The 18,427-nt window shown below is 40.3% G+C and overlaps 4 protein-coding genes and 1 non-coding gene across 5 annotated transcripts; 3 read left to right on the top strand and 2 right to left on the bottom strand.

Moving 5' to 3' along the window:
• Nucleotides 1–1,371: 1,371 nt before the first annotated feature.
• Nucleotides 1,372–4,198, top strand: LOC101315214. The gene is made up of 6 exons (XM_004293880.1): nucleotides 1,372–1,684; nucleotides 1,816–1,987; nucleotides 3,130–3,305; nucleotides 3,402–3,560; nucleotides 3,652–3,953; nucleotides 4,085–4,198. The coding sequence occupies exons 1-5, from the start codon at nucleotides 1,566–1,568 to the stop codon at nucleotides 3,941–3,943; spliced, it is 918 nt and encodes a 305-aa protein (XP_004293928.1). The 5' UTR covers nucleotides 1,372–1,565; the 3' UTR covers nucleotides 3,944–3,953; nucleotides 4,085–4,198.
• Nucleotides 4,198–6,465, bottom strand: LOC101290737. Its single transcript, XM_004293881.1, has 4 exons — nucleotides 6,166–6,465; nucleotides 5,847–5,923; nucleotides 5,472–5,583; nucleotides 4,198–4,701 (listed from the first exon to the last, which is right to left on the bottom strand). The coding sequence occupies exons 1-4, from the start codon at nucleotides 6,429–6,431 to the stop codon at nucleotides 4,572–4,574; spliced, it is 585 nt and encodes a 194-aa protein (XP_004293929.1). The 5' UTR covers nucleotides 6,432–6,465; the 3' UTR covers nucleotides 4,198–4,571.
• A 336-nt stretch (nucleotides 6,466–6,801) lies between these two features.
• LOC101309140 lies at nucleotides 6,802–10,262 on the bottom strand. The gene is made up of 6 exons (XM_004295526.1): nucleotides 9,150–10,262; nucleotides 8,767–8,898; nucleotides 8,491–8,672; nucleotides 8,290–8,401; nucleotides 7,216–7,353; nucleotides 6,802–7,115 (listed from the first exon to the last, which is right to left on the bottom strand). Exons 1-6 carry the CDS (start codon nucleotides 10,260–10,262, stop codon nucleotides 6,987–6,989), a joined length of 1,806 nt encoding a protein of 601 aa, XP_004295574.1. The 3' UTR covers nucleotides 6,802–6,986.
• A 5,599-nt stretch (nucleotides 10,263–15,861) lies between these two features.
• On the top strand, nucleotides 15,862–17,438 carry LOC101314924 (phospholipase A1-IIgamma-like). Its single transcript, XM_004293879.1, has 2 exons — nucleotides 15,862–16,575; nucleotides 16,815–17,438. Exons 1-2 carry the CDS (start codon nucleotides 15,883–15,885, stop codon nucleotides 17,436–17,438), a joined length of 1,317 nt encoding a protein of 438 aa, XP_004293927.1. The 5' UTR covers nucleotides 15,862–15,882.
• A 98-nt stretch (nucleotides 17,439–17,536) lies between these two features.
• On the top strand, nucleotides 17,537–17,609 carry TRNAA-AGC. Its single transcript has one exon. It is a non-coding gene; the product is annotated as a tRNA-Ala (tRNA).
• Nucleotides 17,610–18,427: the final 818 nt, after the last annotated feature.

Here is an 18,427-nt window from a genome sequence, read left to right as displayed (position 1 = left end):
TAACAACAACATACAAACATATCCTACATATCCTACAAACTTCAGCCAAGGAGCAGATCGATCAGCAATAGGTTGACACAGAGACGTCTTCCGAGGGTGACATAGGACCGTCACCCGATCCGCTGGCGATGGCTTTGAAGCCAACCAAACCAGTCTCGTTGAAACACAGCAGTACCCAACCCAACCAACAAACTCCACAACACAAATCGCAAATCCATACGAAACATCCTCAAAGATGGTAACCAAAATAAAATAAAAAGGAAAAGAGGTAAAAAGAACGATCCGATCTGCAGCGAGGAAGGATCCGAAGGCACAGCAAGCAGTCCCTTGTTGCGCTACCGAGGCCATCGAATTTAAGCGCGATGACGGGATAACCCCGTTAAAAGGTCCACTCCAGATGCTAACGATAGAGCTCGAAGAACTCAGCGAGCAATCGGTGAAAATGAACCAAACTGAGGAGGATGTGCATCTTATCCATGAAGAGTTTGAGATCTGTGAAGTTGAGGAAGAGGGTAGGGGGTGGGTAAATCGAAATTTGAAGATTAAGCAAGGTTGGGAGTTTGGATCTGGGAGAGAATGGAACTTGAATGGAAAAAACAAACCATACCTGCCATTACCAAGGCAGAGAGACTGCTTAAAGCAGAGAATACTCCCTGCTTACATTAATTTCAAAGTTTCACGTGTATGAACTATGAAGTTTCATGCCGTTATATAAAACCCATCAATCATTAATCTGATAATACAACCATTTGAACAAGGATTTTTTTTTGTTCTATGTCCTGATGTGTAAAGAATAAGTTTTGATTGGTTCGAGCATAAAATTAGTGAGACATTGAAAGTTTGAAACCAAAGCAGCAGGCACATCAACAGGTATGTCTAACCCTCTGTTTTATGCTCTGGAATTCTGGAAATATAGATTCGGATCCTTCTAAATTGACAAATTAATTCAATACTATTATGAAAACTGAGGCAGACACATGATTTAACCATGCATGTGATGGGAATTGCAATTTGAGAGCTGTATACCCACTACAAAACACTTCAGTCAACACAGGCTCGTTTATATATCTGCCCGTGACATGCAGAACAAATTAAAAAAGAAAAAACGTAATGCAAAAATGCTTTACTCTTTTTTAATAAAATTTTCCCCATTAAATCATTAAACATCAAGGTTTCAACTCCCTTAATCCTATTACTCATTTCACAAAAATACTAATCAAATGTATACATAATTACAAGTCATTGTCCTCTTCCTCTTTCACAAGCCATGTGAACCGCCGAAGCCAAACCTTGCTTCTACTATAAAAACCCCGGCCCCTTCATTTCCCTCACACTCACATAAAGCTATTCAGGAGAACCAAAAATCCAAAATGGGTTTTAGGCTCCAAGTTCTGCTCCTCACATTTCTTCAAGCTCTGGCCTTGTTTTCACAGGAAGCAACATCAGCTGGCCACCATGGAAGCAGTGTAGGACACCATGGAAGGGTATTGAAACGTGGAAGAAAGCAAGTGACCAGCTGCAATCTGTTCCAAGGCAATTGGGTGTTCGACCCTTCTTGGAATCCCATGTACGACTCCTCGAGCTGTCATTTCATTGATGCCGAGTTCGACTGCATAAAGTACGGACGGCCGGACAAGCAGTTCCTCAAGTATGCATGGAAACCCGACTCTTGTAACTTGCCAAGGTATGCTTCTAATTCTCCGGGGTTTCGGCTCTATGTCTATACTTCATTGCAATACATTAGGCGTGACACGAATGAGCCTCCCAGTTAGACTGGATTCGGCAACTAATGTTGTTTATTGTTATTGTATGAAGGTTTGATGGGGCAGATTTTCTGAATAGATGGAGGGGGAAGAAGATAATGTTCGTGGGGGACTCGCTGAGTCTGAACATGTGGGAATCGTTGTCGTGTATGATACATGCGTCGGTGCCAAGTGCCAAGAACACTTTCGTGAAGAAGGACCCGATATCAACTGTGAATTTTCAGGTTATTATATTTTGAGACCGTGAACCTTTTTTTCTGTCAAATTCTTGCTGCATGACTGCATATTTGTCCCTTTGCAATTATTTTCTGACCTTGATATGGTTTTTTTAATCTCCATTTGTCTCTTTACCCAACATGTTCTGCTGCTTTGTTTTTCGTTTTCACTGGTTATTTTTATAGAAGGTCGAGTGCTCCTCCATGCTTTGCTGCTTTCCAGTGTTCTCATGCATTTTTTTTCTAGTATATGGGGTGGAAGATCAATAAAAGAGTGTTGTTTGGGGAAATATAAAGGGTAAAAACTGAAAAGATCGACTTTGTTCCACCCAAATTTTGAGGAAGATGGACTTTGATCTTGTTTCTCATTTACCTAGTCTCGAGGTAGTCTAGTATGCTCGATTACAACAGTAAAAGAAACTAGTTCTTGTTTACTTGTAAATTGTAATATTTGAGAATCCAACTAGTCAGAAACAAGCAGAGGCCTACAGATTCTTTTGATGTTGGCTGTGCATTATTCATTTCCACGTACATGTTTTAAAGGCATGGACGTTTACAGGCTGTGTTGACCAACCAAGCCAACCTGGAGTCATATGTGGGCCGTCGGCCGGTCTTCTTAAATCATATATCCCCTAAAAGCCTTGTTTAAGAGTGCCTTAGAAAACAAGCATGTGGAGTAGTTTCTACCTAAACATTATGTATGAGTTTTACTAGTGAAGTAGTGATTCGCTGATTTCGTTTGTTTGACATGTTATGTTATTAGATCGATTTAGTTATTCAGATCGACAATTGGAGAGACAGCCATATGTCATCGGATCGTTCTAATTATCCAAGCTTGATTAGTAGGGAGGGATGATAAATAACGTGTACGTTAAACACCATAGGCTCTGTTTTCTGGGGCACAGATTTATGAACTGGACCAAACTAGGGCGGCGTTTGGTGATAACCCTCAAAGAAAAGTATTCGATCTGCGGCCGCATATCATTCTCCACGTGAAAATTGATACAAGTTGTGCCCCTTGTAATGAAAGTAAATGCTTCCGGTGTCCACTTATGCTGGAATAGTACTATTAAGCTTTAAATCTTGCAAAGTATGTAATTGTATGAATAATGCAGATATTTATGTTTGAATTCGTACTGATTTTCTTGCAGGACTATGGAGTGACCTTGTATCTATTCCGCACGCCGTATCTTGTAGATATAGTTCGGGAAGACGCCGGCCGTGTGTTGAAGCTCGACTCCATTGAGGCCGGAAAGTATTGGAAAGACATGGACATGCTGATCTTCAACTCATGGCATTGGTGGACTCATAAAGGAAACGATCGGCCGTATGTTTCCATAACAACTCTTTGAGTTATTGCGACATTATACAATTATGTGTCTATCTCTCTAACGAGTACGTGTTTAATGGATCTGTTATGCAGATTTGATTATTTTCAGGATGGGACAAACTTGTACAAAGACATGGACCGTTTGACAGCATATTACAAGGGGCTTTCGACTTGGGGAAAATGGGTTGACACAAATGTTGATCCTTCTAAGACCAAAGTTTTCTTTCAGGGGATTTCTCCTACCCATTACCAGTAAGTGAACGAAAGAATCTTACTTGCAATGGTTGTACACGAGCTCATTCTCATATTCCAACTAAAAATGCCAATTGTTTGATTGAACCAGGGGCCGGGAATGGAATTCCCCAAAGAAGAATTGCCAGGGTGAACTTGAGCCACTAACTGGATCAACATACCCAGCAGGGGCACCTCCAGAAGCTGGTGTTGTAAGTAAGGTGTTAAATACTGTTAAGAATCCAGTTTATTTGCTCGACATTACAACACTCTCACAGTTGCGGAAGGATGCTCATCCGTCAACATATAGCGGCGACCATTCAGGCAACGATTGCAGCCACTGGTGTCTGCCTGGGTTGCCTGATACATGGAACCAACTCTTATATGCAGCACTCATCATGTGAAGATCAAACACTGAGGAACAATAGCAACCAGTCTTAGTTCATATACATTGCTTGTGTATTAAAGGGGTTCAGATTTCATATTCACTTTGATTGATAAACAATAAGATGGCAAACTCAGTTGTAAATGAAATGATATTTAACCAGAGGAAGGATGCAGTGGAGTCAAGACGAAGAAAGCGACACTCTTTGTGGGACTACTGATTACAAAGAGTAAGAACTTGTTACTGTTAGGAAACTTTCGTGTTAATTTTTCCCTGTAATGAAAGAAATGTAGATGTGGAAATTACCAAAATTGTGCTCAACATCTTAAATTTCCAATTTATTTTATAAACAAAGAAAGCCTCAAAGGCCAACTTCAAAAACGCATCAGATATGAAACAAGTAAAATACTCATTAGCGTACCTTCAAATTGACATGTAGAGACAATGATTGTCAGAACTATTCATTATAGTATCTACAACTCATCAGATAAGTTTTCATAGACTGTTTGCACAACCTCTTGCAACGATCATCAAAATACCAAGTACCAACTGATAACATGAGGAAGACACTTCTGAAACATATCTTGAAAGAGTGCAGCCATTCCTCTCACTGTTGAATATAACTAATCATCAGCTGGCGGGTGAAGCTAGTAACCAATATAAACAGCTGCATTCACTATATAACAGTCATCATTTTTATCTCCCATATCTTCTACAACCACGCCACTTGAGCATATAAGTCCACCATCAACAACTTCAACATTCAAAATCTTCCCACTGCAATTAAATTTTGGTCAGAAAAAGTGTAGAGAGGAGTAATATCACAAAGAAGCCAATGTGCTTAGAGTTTGTTTCAACATTCATGCATCATAAAATAGAAGATCTGCAGAGAGAAGAGTAATATCACAGCGAGATTATCTAGTTTAAGTGGTTGCAACATCATAGCATCATAAAACAAAAAATTGTGTTATAACAGTGGGGAAACCCCATACAAGTTGATCTGATTCTGATCACTACCTCATTGTTTACTAGGGAAGCTGTTAAGACATACTTAATATGTTACCAGTCACTACACATTCAAGTTTTTCCTAAGAAAGAAGGTATGACATTTACTAGAGTAATAGATCAAATCAACATTCACAATGAATTCGTGAATCATTGATATATTCCTTAATCTTCTATTAAAAGAGCTCAACACAGTCAAAGTGTTGTGCAAGCAAAAGATGGGTTGTACGTAGAACTGTAGAAGCTTGCCCCTTCAGTGAAGATATTCAATAACCTTAAGAGGAAAAAGTTATTCCAAAAAATTTCTTCATGAGACTAAGGTACTAGCTAGATGCCATCTAAAACTCAGAACAGAGTTGTACCAGCTACAATTCTAAAACAATGATTCCACAGCAGCACTACAAACACAGATCACATTCACTGATTCCGCACAAACAATATCTTTTACATACTATTGATACCCAGAATGATGTCAACAACCTAGAGTGCATGATAGGATGGGATTGAATTGCACATGTTTCAGCTGATGGAAGTTCACTTACTAAGGAAAGACTGATTTGACCTTCTCGATATCAAGTGACTGTTGTAGTATATGAGGCACTCCCAGCTTGATCTGTAGCTTCATCTCCCCAAATGTAACACCAGGTATTGACCCTACAGAAATTAGAACTTATGACTAGTTGACGAACGAAATAAATTCAAAACAATATTCCAAATGCGATAACCATCCAACACAATGGTTTCCATACACAAAGCCTCACAACTAAATGTCTAAATCTGTGAAAACCTCACTATCCTGAACCGATTTCTCAAAACATAACATGCATACACAAAATTAAGTTCAACAATGAGACCATCAAATACAGCTAACAGCTCAGTTCTCTCATCAATAATTTCTCAAAAGGCATAATCTTTACCTCTTCGAAAAGCAGGGATCGAATTGGAAGTGATGGCATCTCTACAAGCCCGCATTGCTGCAGAAGTAACATCTTGCCTGTTCCACCACACAATTCATCAAACTCACTATTACAAAACTACAATCCTTCAACACAAAGCACCAATCTTTGATCACCAAAACTCAAAAACTACACAAAATTCTCAAATGGGAAATCATCAAACCTGTTATAGCATAAAAGTACATATCTTTTATGATCAAAACTCAAAACTACACAAAAATTCTCAGCTGGGCAATCTTCAAAGTGCGAAACAGAGTCAACTGGGGAAAAGAATGCTCACCCATGTTGGTCATAGCCCACACCCATCTCCACGAACAAGAGCTTCATAGCTTGAGCTGAACCGCAGCTCTCAGCTTTCTGGGCTTCCATGGCAGTCGATGCGACTCTGACTTGGCGTGAGAATCGAGGGGTTCGAAGAGGGAACTGGGTTGGGGTTAGAGTGAGAAGTGAGTGTGAAGAAACTGCTGGGTTTTTCTTGTTAGTTTGAGAAGTAAAGGAAGCAGATGAAGAATGAAGTGTGAGATTTAGGAAAAAGCAGGCCGTCATTTTCCTTCTTTGCCCAGATACCAATACTTTTTTGTTGCCCAAATATCACTGATGCCTGTTGGGTCTTATCAAACCGGCCTTTTTTTTGTTTTTGTTTTTGTTTTTGTTTTTTTATTTTTTTATTTTTTTTTATTAGTCATGACGGATAATCCAAGAGGAAACAAATGAACACATAGGTTTAGAGTTCAGTAAAAACTTCAGATTTGCAGTTGGTATTATGATTAGTCTAAGGTGAATTGGTCATACTTGAAATGTAGAAGACTAAAATGGCAACATACCACTGATGCGAAATAGCAAGGGTTGATCTTATGCGTGATTTATAACAAGAGAATACCTAAGTTGTAGAATAGTTCCTTATAGTTACAAGCTAATACACAAGTTAGTAGTTCTGTGATGAAATGGAGCGATGAGGAGCATTTCCGAGCACGGCATGAGCCGATGAATAAATATGAATGCATTATGGCATGGCAGCCCGTCATTGTATTCACAAACAGGATGTTCTATCTTTACAACAAAAACTCGGAGCAATTTCTGAAGCTGAGAGTGCTGCAGAGATTAGCATGGTGTGGACTTGCAAACAAATTTCTGTTGTTGCTGGTTTTGGCATTGTACATGGCATGATCTCACTTTGTCTCTCAATACCTGGAAAGCTCTCATCGTTTCTGCATCAAAACCACCAGCAAACTGCAGGGGAGGATAACCATGTCATTATTCCATCAGCTATCATAAGAAAAGAAAAATTACCGCAGAAGTTAAAAATAGGCTAATGAGTGCTTAATCTTACCTGATGCACACGGAAGGCAAATCTAACGCCTTGAACTATCAGCTCTTCTTCTTCAGGGCCACCACCACCTACCACTTCCAGCTCCGCAGAGACTCTCTTCATGTACTTCATTGCCAATTTTACGGATGCCAGCTTGATCTGGGAAAGAGGTACACAAAACATTGTTAGTGTGTTACCTAACACTCAGGTACTACGACTTACATTCATGTTTCTGGTTGTGGAGCATTGTTTGAATTCTTTCTACTTCAAATCTTCATTTAGTATTTTTACCAGAAAAGACCATTCAATTATTGCCAACGCAACATTTAAGTGCAAGAAAACTGCAAAGCAGAGAAGCATTGTTCTAACATTTTAATTGCTCCACCTCTCTGCTTCTAAAACCTGGCAGTATAGATGCGCGGTTTAATTCTACATCTTTCTACTGCTTGGAAACTTTAATATAGTAAGAACACCAACTTTGTATTGAAGAGATACCATAAAGTTAAGATTACCCTTCCCCCCTAAAAAAAAAAAAAAAAAAAGTTAAGATAACCCTTCAATATGTTTCAAGCTTTCCCAGATTGAGCATCTTTGCATTAGCAAATATGTATTTCGAACAAGACATGAAACTCTATAAAGTCAAGCTAGAGAATCTTACATGCTTCCTTACTTGGAAAACTCCAAAATAAAAGTGAAGAAGAAGACGAACACATAATTATAAACATTAGCTAGTACTTCACATGTGCACAACTACCCATGTAGGCGTGGGAATAGAAAATCAGAGACATCTAACCCTCCTTTTGTCATATTGTTAATTCCTTATTAAGCTAGATTACATAGCAGACCGTGTCCAAAAATTTTCCCTACTATCTTTTCCAAGATCTACAAGCAAGTGATTGGGTATAGGGGACCAGTTAATTAAATCCACAGGGACCTAATCCAATAAACCAGAGGTGATGAAATGGGGTTTGGCTGGAATGAAATCAATGCTCTTTTACAATGAATTGTTATCTCAGGTAAGAAAATATGAGTAAAAGTTCCAACCATTCAGGTTTCTGAAGCATCAACACAGAGAAAATGGAGGCTAGGAGTTACCTGGCTTACAAACTCGGTATCCAGCATCCAATTAGTAGGAATCTGGAAAACTTTGTATCTTTTCGTCGCGGATTCTCTCATCCTCGAAAGGTTGTAAACACCATGCTCCAATCTGTTTACAATCATACCAACAATGTTACTACATCATACTAAAAAAAAGGACACTAATTTGCAAAGAGGAAACCAGGAGAATGCACTTACTTTTCAAGCAAAGCCTGCATCTTTTTAAGGGTTGGACCGCAGGGCTGGCGGGAATGGTCAGGAAATGAAGAAGCCTCTGTTTGGAGCTTCTTAAGATCGCAATACCCGAATGCGGCCTCACGCAGGGCGTCAGCCTTCTTCTCCGGCCAATCAAAATGCTTAAGCACAGCTCTTTCATCCACCTAAACGATTAAAATTGCAAATCGATTAGCCCCAATATGAGATCGTGAGAAAGACAATACGATAGATTTTCAAGTCAAGGAGAAATGAAGGTACCAAATAAGAAAGCTCATCGTCCAGCCATTTTACAAAAGGCACCACATCGTTAATGTCTGTAAACGCTGCATTCTCGACTTCTTTGATCAAAAACCTTATGAAATCTCCCTGGGTTTCTACATCCGTTTTGATCTGCAAAACACCAATTTAACACAGAACCAATGAGTGAATATCTGCCATTGAAATTCATCACAATCACTCCTTTTTTGTTTGAAAAATCTAAAATCAAATTCGAATCTACGTACTGTCTTATCTGACAAGCAAACACAATAAAATCCAAAGGCAAAAAGCTGTCGGGACAAATAGGCCGGGCCATTTATCACTGACACTTACGCCAGTGGCAAAACCGTAATTACACTAAAAACCAAGCACCGGAAACTTACAGCAAGCAAGTGAGCAGACCGGTTCTCGATCTCTCCGATCATGTCACGGGCATTAGCGGTCGCCGGCGCGTCGGAAGCTCCACTACCGGAGTCTCTCCGAGAGTCCCTCCTCATCAGAGAGTGGTAAAACTCCACAACCTCCGGCACCCGACTCACCTTCTCCGTCACCGTCTTCCTCCCCTTCGGCAGCGGTGGCGGCGGAGGAGGCGCCGATCGCGACGGCGGTGGCGGCGGTGGAGGTGCTACCTTCGCCTGACTCGGCGGCGGCGGTGGCGGAGGTGGAATGGCTTGCTCTCCTGTTGCTAAGCCCTTGTTTTCACCGTTGGACGACGACGACGACGGTCTCGGCGGCGGTTTCGGAACCCTAGGGATCCGAGATCTGAGAGCAGTAGCGGACAGAGTCGACTCGGCGAAATCCTCCGAGTTACACCTGGAGTGTGATCTCGGCACTTCAATTTCAACCTCCTCTCTCTTCGAATCCGAGCGTTCCAGCTTTTGCTGGCTCTCGGTACACTTCACTCCCTTCTTCAAATTCTTGATCAGATTCGACCTGACCGAAACCTCCATGAGTCCTTGAAATCTCTGCGACGACGAAAGCAACAGCTCGTCACTTTGATCGGACGCCGTTTTCTTCATCTCCGAAATCTCCGCTTCGATGGCCTTCATTTTCGCCTCCATTGCCTCCACCTTTCTCTCGCTCTCCTCCAGCTCTGCTCTAACCAACTCCGCCTCGCTCCTCAGCCTCATGTTCTCGGTTTCCAACGTCTCGATTTTTTTGCAAGCCCTCCCAATCTCCTCGTCTTTCATGAAGATCTCGTTCTCCAGCACCGGAATAATCGCCACCGACTCCTTCATCAGCTTGTGCTCCAGCAGCTCCGTCTTCAGCCTCGACTCCCGCTCCCGGAGCTCCTCCACCAGCCGGAGCAGCTCCGCCACGTCCGGCGGCTTCGGCTGGACCTGCGCGGAGGAGCGCGGGAAGTAAACGCCGAAGGAGCGGGAGAACACCGCCTTCTGGGAAGACTTGCCGGAGCTGACTGACGGCGACGGCGGCTTCGGAGGTGGGGGCTCTGGTTTAGTACTACGCGCGGGGGATGGGGATTTCTGTAGCCCCATTGCTACTCTCACCTTACCAGCTACCATTGATAAGCTTAGAAACGCTCTCTGGAACTTGGTGGCTCTCTGGGTCTAATAGAGGGAGTGAAGCTAAGCTCAAGTTCACTCTATCTCTCTGTAACTTGAAGTTTGCGAACCAGAACAAATAAAGATTAAAACCTTGGAATTTTTTTTTATCAAATTAAATAAGGGGAGAGGGAAATGCACCATTTTCGAGGAACGGTCTTCTTTTATCGGATCCAATTTTGAGAAAGAGAAAAATTTATTGGGGGGATTCCACGCGCGGGGGAGGGTAAATATTTGAAAATAGGAGGGGATAGCGGGGCGCGTTGGAGGAACAGGCGCGTGGCGGTTGGTGGGTGATTTTTTTTTTTTGTTAGGCTTTAGTTTGATGATCGAACTGATTTAGATATTAGAAAGGTGCTTGTAACGGTCGGCTTGGTTTTAGGGTTTAAACTCGCGAAATATCCTGAGATTTTGACTGGGTTTGTTTGACGGGAGATGTCAACGGAGGTCTTCTGGATGGTTTTTTTCTTTGTCTGAAGGTCTTCTGAATGATGTTATTTGTTTTGGAGAAAAAGATCTTGGCTAATCAAGAAGTTGCTAAATTTGGTGAGATCAGATTTTCAAGCTAGAACTGGTTAGTGATGAATGAGTTTGAGGATATGCCTTAATATACAGGAGAGCCATCAAAATGTAGTTGGTGATCTTGAATCATTACACATATCCGTCCATACTACATCGATGTATAGTTAGAGTATTTTTGAAGATATATACATGGACGTCGTACTGTTTTAATTTTAAGCATCAATAGGTCATATCCCATACCGAATTATATATACAAGAATAAATGATGGTGTTAATGTACATGTTACTTTAAGGCCATGTTTGTTTGGCAGGAAATCATGGTATGAAATTGTTTTCCATTCTAAGGGGTTGATTGGTTGTAAATAAAAATAAATAAAAAAAATAAAAAAGAGATATGACTCGAAATTAACTCTTTCATAAAGCTTGAATTGAATTACCTAGTTACGGGTGGTATTCTATTTACATTTTCCACCTCAAAAGTAAATTACAAAAATTAGCCATATAAAATGTTTATCATCCAAAAATGGGTTGGAAATTATACTGTTAGATTTCTTTTATGACTTATTAAAAGGGAAATTATGTAATAGGACTGGAATTAAATTACTAATTTAATTTACAATAACAATCAAACATCTACATGGAATTACCAAAATCTTTTCCATTCCATATCAGTCGGAAAAGAAAATAAATTTTTTCCATTATGACATTCATATTTTTTTTATATAACTAATAAAGAATCAGACGATATTAGCTCATCGGAGGCAAACAATTCATGCTAACCAAACGGGATCTAAGTAATAATATTTAATATTTCTTGATCAACTCAAACAAATTTACCTCTAACCTCACCCATTGATAATTTGCAATAATTCTACCCAACAGAAACGAGCAAAGATGTAATGGCAACATGATGAGCTAAGTGTTTGTAAGTCGTCTTAGATTGGTGACATATGTCTCTTTAAATTATTGTATTTTATTGTTGATAAAAAAAATAAGCATGTGTCACCAATTTAGATTGTAGTCAAGTAAAATGTAGTTGGTAAATTTGAATCCACAAAAATCGCCATATTTCGCTTGAAACTTTTCATTTCTTGATTAATAATATCCAAACAGTTGCTCAAGCTAGCTAGTTCATCTTCTCTTGCTTTTTCTACATGAATTGTATGGCAACCCTGGTAAAGTTGCCTCAAAGGCTCAAGTCAGTCCAGTGCATGTTCCAAAAGGGATGGTAGATGGGCAATCGTAAACCCAGATCTTTGGTCCTTAATTAATTTCTTGTTTGCTTAATTTGTTCGTGTCCGAATGAAAACATCGATCCTTCTATGTCCGTACTCCATTATTTTCTCAGGTAAGTTCGCCATAATTAAGAAGAGCTAGCGACTTGAGCTGTGCACCAAAAACAGTGACTTGAAGTTTACTTTGGTGCTGGTCAAAGCAGGGCCTGATAGAGAGTTACTACAAGGTAGAGTAGTCGCCAAACATTACAATTGTAGTAAAACTCACTTTCACCTTTCAATTTCGGGTTCATTTGAAGAAGAACACAGAGTTCGATCTACTTCTTCCTTTGGGAAAGAGATCGAGAGAGATGAGACAGTACCCAGAATCTTGATTTGCAGAGCTGTAGCTTTTGCTGGAAAGTGGTCATGTAAAAGGACCTGTGATTTAAATCATACAGCTACTATGATGGATGACACGAGAGAATGCATGTAATTGGGGGCTCCTGCTATCTACTCGATCAATCTCCTTGCTTGGCTGTTTTCGCTTGCCATCTTCTTCAGGCCATTTGGTGCATGTGCATGTGAGTGTCACTGACCTCACCTCTCCCTCTCACACAGGCTACTACAATAGTGTCCGTATCTGGATTCAAAGATAATGAAACGATCATATATAAGACAAGAAGTAAAACTATATCTAAGAGACTTCGTTCCTAAAACATCCTAAAATACCCATCATGCATGTTTTCTTACGCCTCATTGCTCTTGGATGTATTTTTACGATTACAAACGCTTTCGTTCCTTCGGGGAGTCCGGGGACATCCGATAAAATTGAAACGATTACAAACGCTTTGCGTTCTTATTGAACTTCGGTATGCTAACGAGCATTTTTAACTGCAAATTAATCGATAAACACTGAGCTTAAATTAGATCGGGACCAAAACCCTTATCTCTGAAACTGCATCTCAATTCTCACATGAATTCTTGGGTGCCTTTGGTTGCCTTCGGGCGCCACCGCTAGCTGGTTTCTTAAATGCCAGCGCGCGTGAGCTGGTGTGAAGTACACAGGAGTGCATGTCGATCCAATGGTAAATTTGTTCGGTTTACTTTTATAGACTCGTAACTCGTAAAAACGAGAGGTGCATTCTCGTATATATAATCTCGATCATATCTCTAAAAATTGTTGCGCCGATGTCTCGTAATGCCTCTTTTTCATCTCGGGTTTACTCTAAATGGACATAAGCTTGGTTTGCAATACTTTTCAAAACCCTTCACGTATAAAATCACGTAGATAAGGACTTTTTGCTAGTTATTCGACCATGCATGAGTATCGTTTCTCATCACATCTTAAATCTTACCCCAACGAGCTAGGAATATGTTGGACTTTATAATAGAGAAATAAATGTCATAATCATAATGTGATGCATGAAAGCAATGTAACAAGCTGTATGTATAAATGTAACGTGCGTAAAACTAATAAACCTAGCTAGCTCCCCAAAGTGGTCCTCCAAGCGTTAGCTCATCCTCACAAATATTAATCATCGGATAGTGATTTTCGATTGTTTATGCAGCTAGCACCACTCCTAGCACATTGCCGAGGCCAACCAAGCATGAATTATTGCATGCGTATTAGCATATGCATCGATCCAATGAGCTCCCTCATACTAGACCTTTCTAAAATATCAGTTTTGCTTTGCCGAGAAGTGGTTTTGAGCTTGTAAGACTTGCATGAAGTTAGGATTTGGATTTCATGTCACAATTCATATGTATCATCACGTAGTGCAGTTTGGGGGGGGGGGGGGGGGGGAGATTGAGAAGGAAGCAAAGTGAGGGAGGCTGATGTGTGTTGGCCACGCATTTGTGAAAGAGCGAGGGAGGTGAATATTGTACTGAAGAGAATGACGGAGGGCACCGGCCGTGGTGATTCTTCCCTCTGACCAAGTCTACAGCGGTGGTGAGTGGTGACTCGACTCAACAACTCCCGTGAACAAGAAGGCTGTTAAGTACCAGAGTCACACTTGTCACGGACGTCTGTGATGGGACTTGACCATTTCTAGCTCCCATATGCACAAGAGAATAATGCAAGTTCCTAGAGAATTTCGATTGATGTAACGACTCGTATTATTATGTCGGAGCAAAACCAGAAAACCCTAGACCAATTTGGTGGATGGTTAATTGAGTTGGGTGAACATTTTTGAATTTTTGAACAGATCCCTCTCTGCTATTGATATCTGAAGCCCCGTCAGATTCTTTTTTTTGGACGAAAAATAATGAATAAAGTTCATATATGATTTTTTTTGTTTTTGATGTTAAAAGACTATTACAAAGCGAAACATCTAAAATAACCTGTTCCGAAGAGATCAAAAGTGATAGATGAACTTTTTTTTTTATTTTTTATGTTAAAGGACTATTAGAAAGCGAAACATCTAAAACAACCTGCTCCGAAGAGATCAAAAGTGATAGCTGAACTTACAACAAGAGGAAAATCTGAGTCCCATAAACTAGGCGTCGCACAATGGTGACCGAGGTTGGCAAGAGTATTGATAGCAAAGTTGGCTTCATGGAAATTATGCTGGAAGTGAATGCGATGGAAAGAGCTTGCAATCTTCTTAATGTCTTAGATAATCTGAAGGAGCCTCTAGGAACATTTAAACTTCTCATTAACACAATTGATGATTAACGAAGAGTCACCTTCCACCAAAAGATCTTGGATTCCCATTTCTTGTGCTCTAAGAAGACTATCTCTGCGTGCAGTGAATTTTGCAATGGGAATAGTTGTCTTCCCGAGAGTTCATATATGATGATGAGAAGCGCGTCCATCATTAATATAGTCCATGGAACTATAAGTGCAATATTGCAAATCTTGGAGCTTTAATGGTTTCATACTTTCAATCTCTACTATAAGTTGACAATGAAGTTTCTCTTGAGAAAAAACAGCAATCAAATCACAACTCCATCATGTCCAAACAAAGAGCTACATATATGTCTCGGTATTGATTCACCCACTTCGTAGCGTTGTGTCGTCTTTCTAATATGAGACTTCGATCTATCTTCCATATTCTTAGTTTGTGATTTTGTATAGAGACGCACAACGTACTCCAACACAAAGGTTCAATCTAAAAACGATAGACGCGCGACGAACACCATGACAGATGAAATGGTTAAGGTTTAGCTCTATCAATGTGATATTATAACATATGAAATTTCCAAGTCATTATCGAACATTCGAACATGCAAGTATGGTGTCATCACCAATATTGTCCCTTATGTTTAGAGACTTGCCTTCTTCAACTTGCCAACATCCAATCATATTCACCCAATGTAGATATTGCCTTTTAGTGAAAGCAAAGCCACGACCCTCACTTTTTTTCAACCAAAAAAGGGGTTCATCTCTTCCTTTTTGCAACAAAAGATGACGATCTCTTAATTTCATGGTGTCAATAAGAACAGAAAAGCCAATTTTCTAAAAGTCCGAACCCAATTTGCCAAAAACCAAAGCTAGAGAATTGCTTTTGAAGTTGAAACTTTGTCCCTTGTAAGCCAAGTGTAGTGGAATCTAACCAGACCTCATTAGAGAGATATGGGTTTCATTTAGGAGATACAATCAGAATATCAGATTGCTTGCAGCAACAGAATTACAGAATTGCACTCCAAACTTTCTCATGCTTTTGTCTATGAAACCATTAGAAATCTGGAGCCGAATGAGCAAAGATTAAACCTGTGGATTGTATGGGTTCATAAAGTTCTTCTAGTCATGGAAGTAACCTACAAAAGGTCAAGGTGATGATGCAAATAATAGTCACATAATCTCCTTCAAAATGCGTTCTAAGTTTTTCCGAGGAGTGGATATAAAGAAGGCGGTAAGACTCATCGTCCCAACAAGAATGTTTGGTCAGAAGAATTCGGAAAACATGGATACCATTATTAGCAAGCACAGCATTGTGAAAAGATGGAAGAAACTAAGCGGCGAAAACAACTGGGAAGGCCTATTGGATCCCCTCGACATAGATCTCCGAAAGTACATAATTCACTACGGAGAAATGGCTCAAGCTACATATGATGCCTTCAACACAGAGAGGGCATCAAAGTTTGCAGGAAGCAGTAGGTATGCTAGGAAGAGCTTCTTCTCGAGAGTTGGTTTAGAGAAGGCCAATGCATTTAGGTACAATGTGACCAAGTTTTTGTATGCAACTTCACAAATTCAAGTGCCAGAAGCATTTATCGTCAAGTCTTTGTCAAGGGAAGCTTGGAGCAAAGAATCGAATTGGATAGGGTATGTTGCTGTGGCCACAGATGAGGGGAAGGCTTTGTTGGGCAGGAGGGATATTGTGATTGCTTGGAGAGGTACTGTTCGGTCCTTGGAGTGGGTTAATGATTTGCATTTTAGTATGGTTTCTGCTTCAAATATACTAGGTGAGGAGGCTGATGCTAAGGTGCACCAAGGTTGGTACTCCATCTATACTTCCGATGATTCGCATTCCCCTTTCAACAAGACCAGTGCCAGAAACCAGGTATATGATTAATCAATTGTCTGATTCAAGTTTGCAAAAATATAAGATTAATTATTGATGAGAAGTTGAGAACTGAAAAGACTAAAATTGGTGTGTGTCTTAAGTTTTCCGAAAATAACATGTTTGACAAGTGAAAACTAGGGTTTAACTACTATATAAAATAACATGTCGGATTGTTTACGTAACATTTCTCACTAACTTTGAGCTCTTTCCACCCTCAATTTTGGTATTCCTGGCAGGTTCTTGCTGAGGTGAGCAGACTAGTAGAGCAATACAAAGATGAGGAAATCAGCATAACCATAACAGGACACAGTTTGGGAGCAGCAATTGCAACACTCAGTGCAGTTGACATTGTTGCCAACGGTATCAACAAACCGAAAGACCAGACAGCAAATAAACTCTCATCATGTCCAGTAACAGCCTTTGTCTTTGCTTGCCCTCGCGTGGGAGACTCAAACTTCAAGAAACTCTTCTCTAGCTACAACAACCTCCGAGTCTTGCGAGTTAGCAACGCACTTGATATTGTCCCCAACTATCCATTTCTAGTAGGCTATTCCGAGGTGGGAGAAGAGCTGGGAATCGACTCACGAAAGTCGAGCTACTTGAAGAGCCCCGGAAGCGTGCTTAGTTGGCATAACTTGGAGGGGTATTTGCATGGAGTTGCAGGAACACAAGGGAGTAAGGGAGGGTTCAAGTTGGAAGTGAAGCGTGACATAGCACTGGTTAACAAAAGCCATGACGCTCTCAAGGAGGAGTATCTTGTGCCGGTTTCTTGGCGTTGCGAGAAGGACAAGGGGATGGTTCAGATGGAAGATGGCTCTTGGCAGCTCATGGATCATGAGGAGGAGGATTTTGATGATTGATCTAAATAGTAAATAATACGATTAGAATCGTATTTGTGTTGGTTTGTAACTTTGTATTAAATATAAATATTTTATAATTGAATTGTTTCACAAACGCCGGGGATGTAGCTCAGATGGTAGAGCGCTCGCTTAGCATGCGAGAGGTACGGGGATCGATACCCCGCATCTCCATTTTTTTCTCTAAATTTACTCATAAAGGTTCAACTGGGCTTGTGAATTAAAGCCATGAAGTTGAGCTCCTCATTTATACAATCAATCTGTTTTCTTATTTTTACTGGGAGTTAAATGGCAAACTACCTGAACAAGATGGGGGTGGTGAAATTTCCATGGATCCATTTTTACTGGCAGTGTGGCTATAAGCTGCTTTCGTTAAGTGAATTCCATCCCAATTTGCATACGAATATGGATCTTTGCAGACCTTAGAACCAATATGTCCACACCTTGCTGAATTGTTGAAGTTTTATGGTCCTCCTCCTCCAAAACAAACATCTGAACTCCCTACTTTTTTTTTTTATCAAAGCAGAAATTTTATTTCCTGAATAAGATATTACATTAAGGAGTTCTTAGTGGCCTCCTTAAACCCATCCAAAGAATGAGAAGAGTACCACACTCCACTATCAAATAAGAAAAACAAAATTTCTCAGCACTTACTATATGAACTAGCCAATCTGGTGTTAACTGCCACCAGAAAGTAGGAAACTCAAGCGCCAACGCTGTTCTTGCTACTTTGTGTTAGCGAGAATCACTTTGTTCCTCAAATCAAGAGTGATTCTGATTCTCCTTCCTAATTATATGCAATTGTCATTACTGTAGATTATTACCATAATTGTATAGCAGTTGTATCTATATATATGTATCATTCACACGGAATGAAATCAAGCAGAAATTCATTCTTTTACATGGTATCAGAGCGCCGGCAAAGGGAGCAGCGGTAGAGGGACCAGAGAACCGATGAGGACATTGTGACATAGCACTCCCATCCACCCCAC

This window comes from Fragaria vesca, linkage group LG3 (genome assembly GCF_000184155.1).
Source record: "Fragaria vesca subsp. vesca linkage group LG3, FraVesHawaii_1.0, whole genome shotgun sequence".
In the NCBI taxonomy this organism is placed as follows: domain Eukaryota; kingdom Viridiplantae; phylum Streptophyta; class Magnoliopsida; order Rosales; family Rosaceae; genus Fragaria; species Fragaria vesca.
The sequence above is the reverse complement of the archived record's forward strand: the minus strand, read 5'-3'. Positions and strand labels throughout refer to the sequence as shown.

What these genes read in the sequence shown, in the direction of transcription:
- LOC101290737 (XM_004293881.1), bottom strand. Translation starts at nt 6,431, where the DNA reads ATGACGGCCTGCTTTTTCCTAAATCTCACACTTCATTCTTCATCTGCT. An exon ending in GTGGGCTATGACCAACATGG is followed by an intron (nt 5,924 to 6,165) that starts GTGAGCATTCTT and finishes GTGGTGGAACAG; the next exon opens with GCAAGATGTTACTTCTGCAG. An exon ending in GTCAAATCAGTCTTTCCTTA is followed by an intron (nt 4,702 to 5,471) that starts GTAAGTGAACTT and finishes ATTTAATTGCAG; the next exon opens with TGGGAAGATTTTGAATGTTG.
- LOC101315214 (XM_004293880.1), top strand. Translation starts at nt 1,566, where the DNA reads ATGTACGACTCCTCGAGCTGTCATTTCATTGATGCCGAGTTCGACTGC. An exon ending in TATCAACTGTGAATTTTCAG is followed by an intron (nt 1,988 to 3,129) that starts GTTATTATATTT and finishes ATTTTCTTGCAG; the next exon opens with GACTATGGAGTGACCTTGTA. An exon ending in ATTTCTCCTACCCATTACCA is followed by an intron (nt 3,561 to 3,651) that starts GTAAGTGAACGA and finishes TGATTGAACCAG; the next exon opens with GGGCCGGGAATGGAATTCCC.
- LOC101309140 (XM_004295526.1), bottom strand. Translation starts at nt 10,262, where the DNA reads ATGGGGCTACAGAAATCCCCATCCCCCGCGCGTAGTACTAAACCAGAG. An exon ending in ATACCGAGTTTGTAAGCCAG is followed by an intron (nt 7,354 to 8,289) that starts GTAACTCCTAGC and finishes CCTCTTTCCCAG; the next exon opens with ATCAAGCTGGCATCCGTAAA. An exon ending in TTGCCTTCCGTGTGCATCAG is followed by an intron (nt 7,116 to 7,215) that starts GTAAGATTAAGC and finishes CCTCCCCTGCAG; the next exon opens with TTTGCTGGTGGTTTTGATGC.
- LOC101314924 (XM_004293879.1), top strand. Translation starts at nt 15,883, where the DNA reads ATGCGTTCTAAGTTTTTCCGAGGAGTGGATATAAAGAAGGCGGTAAGA. An exon ending in AGACCAGTGCCAGAAACCAG is followed by an intron (nt 16,576 to 16,814) that starts GTATATGATTAA and finishes TATTCCTGGCAG; the next exon opens with GTTCTTGCTGAGGTGAGCAG.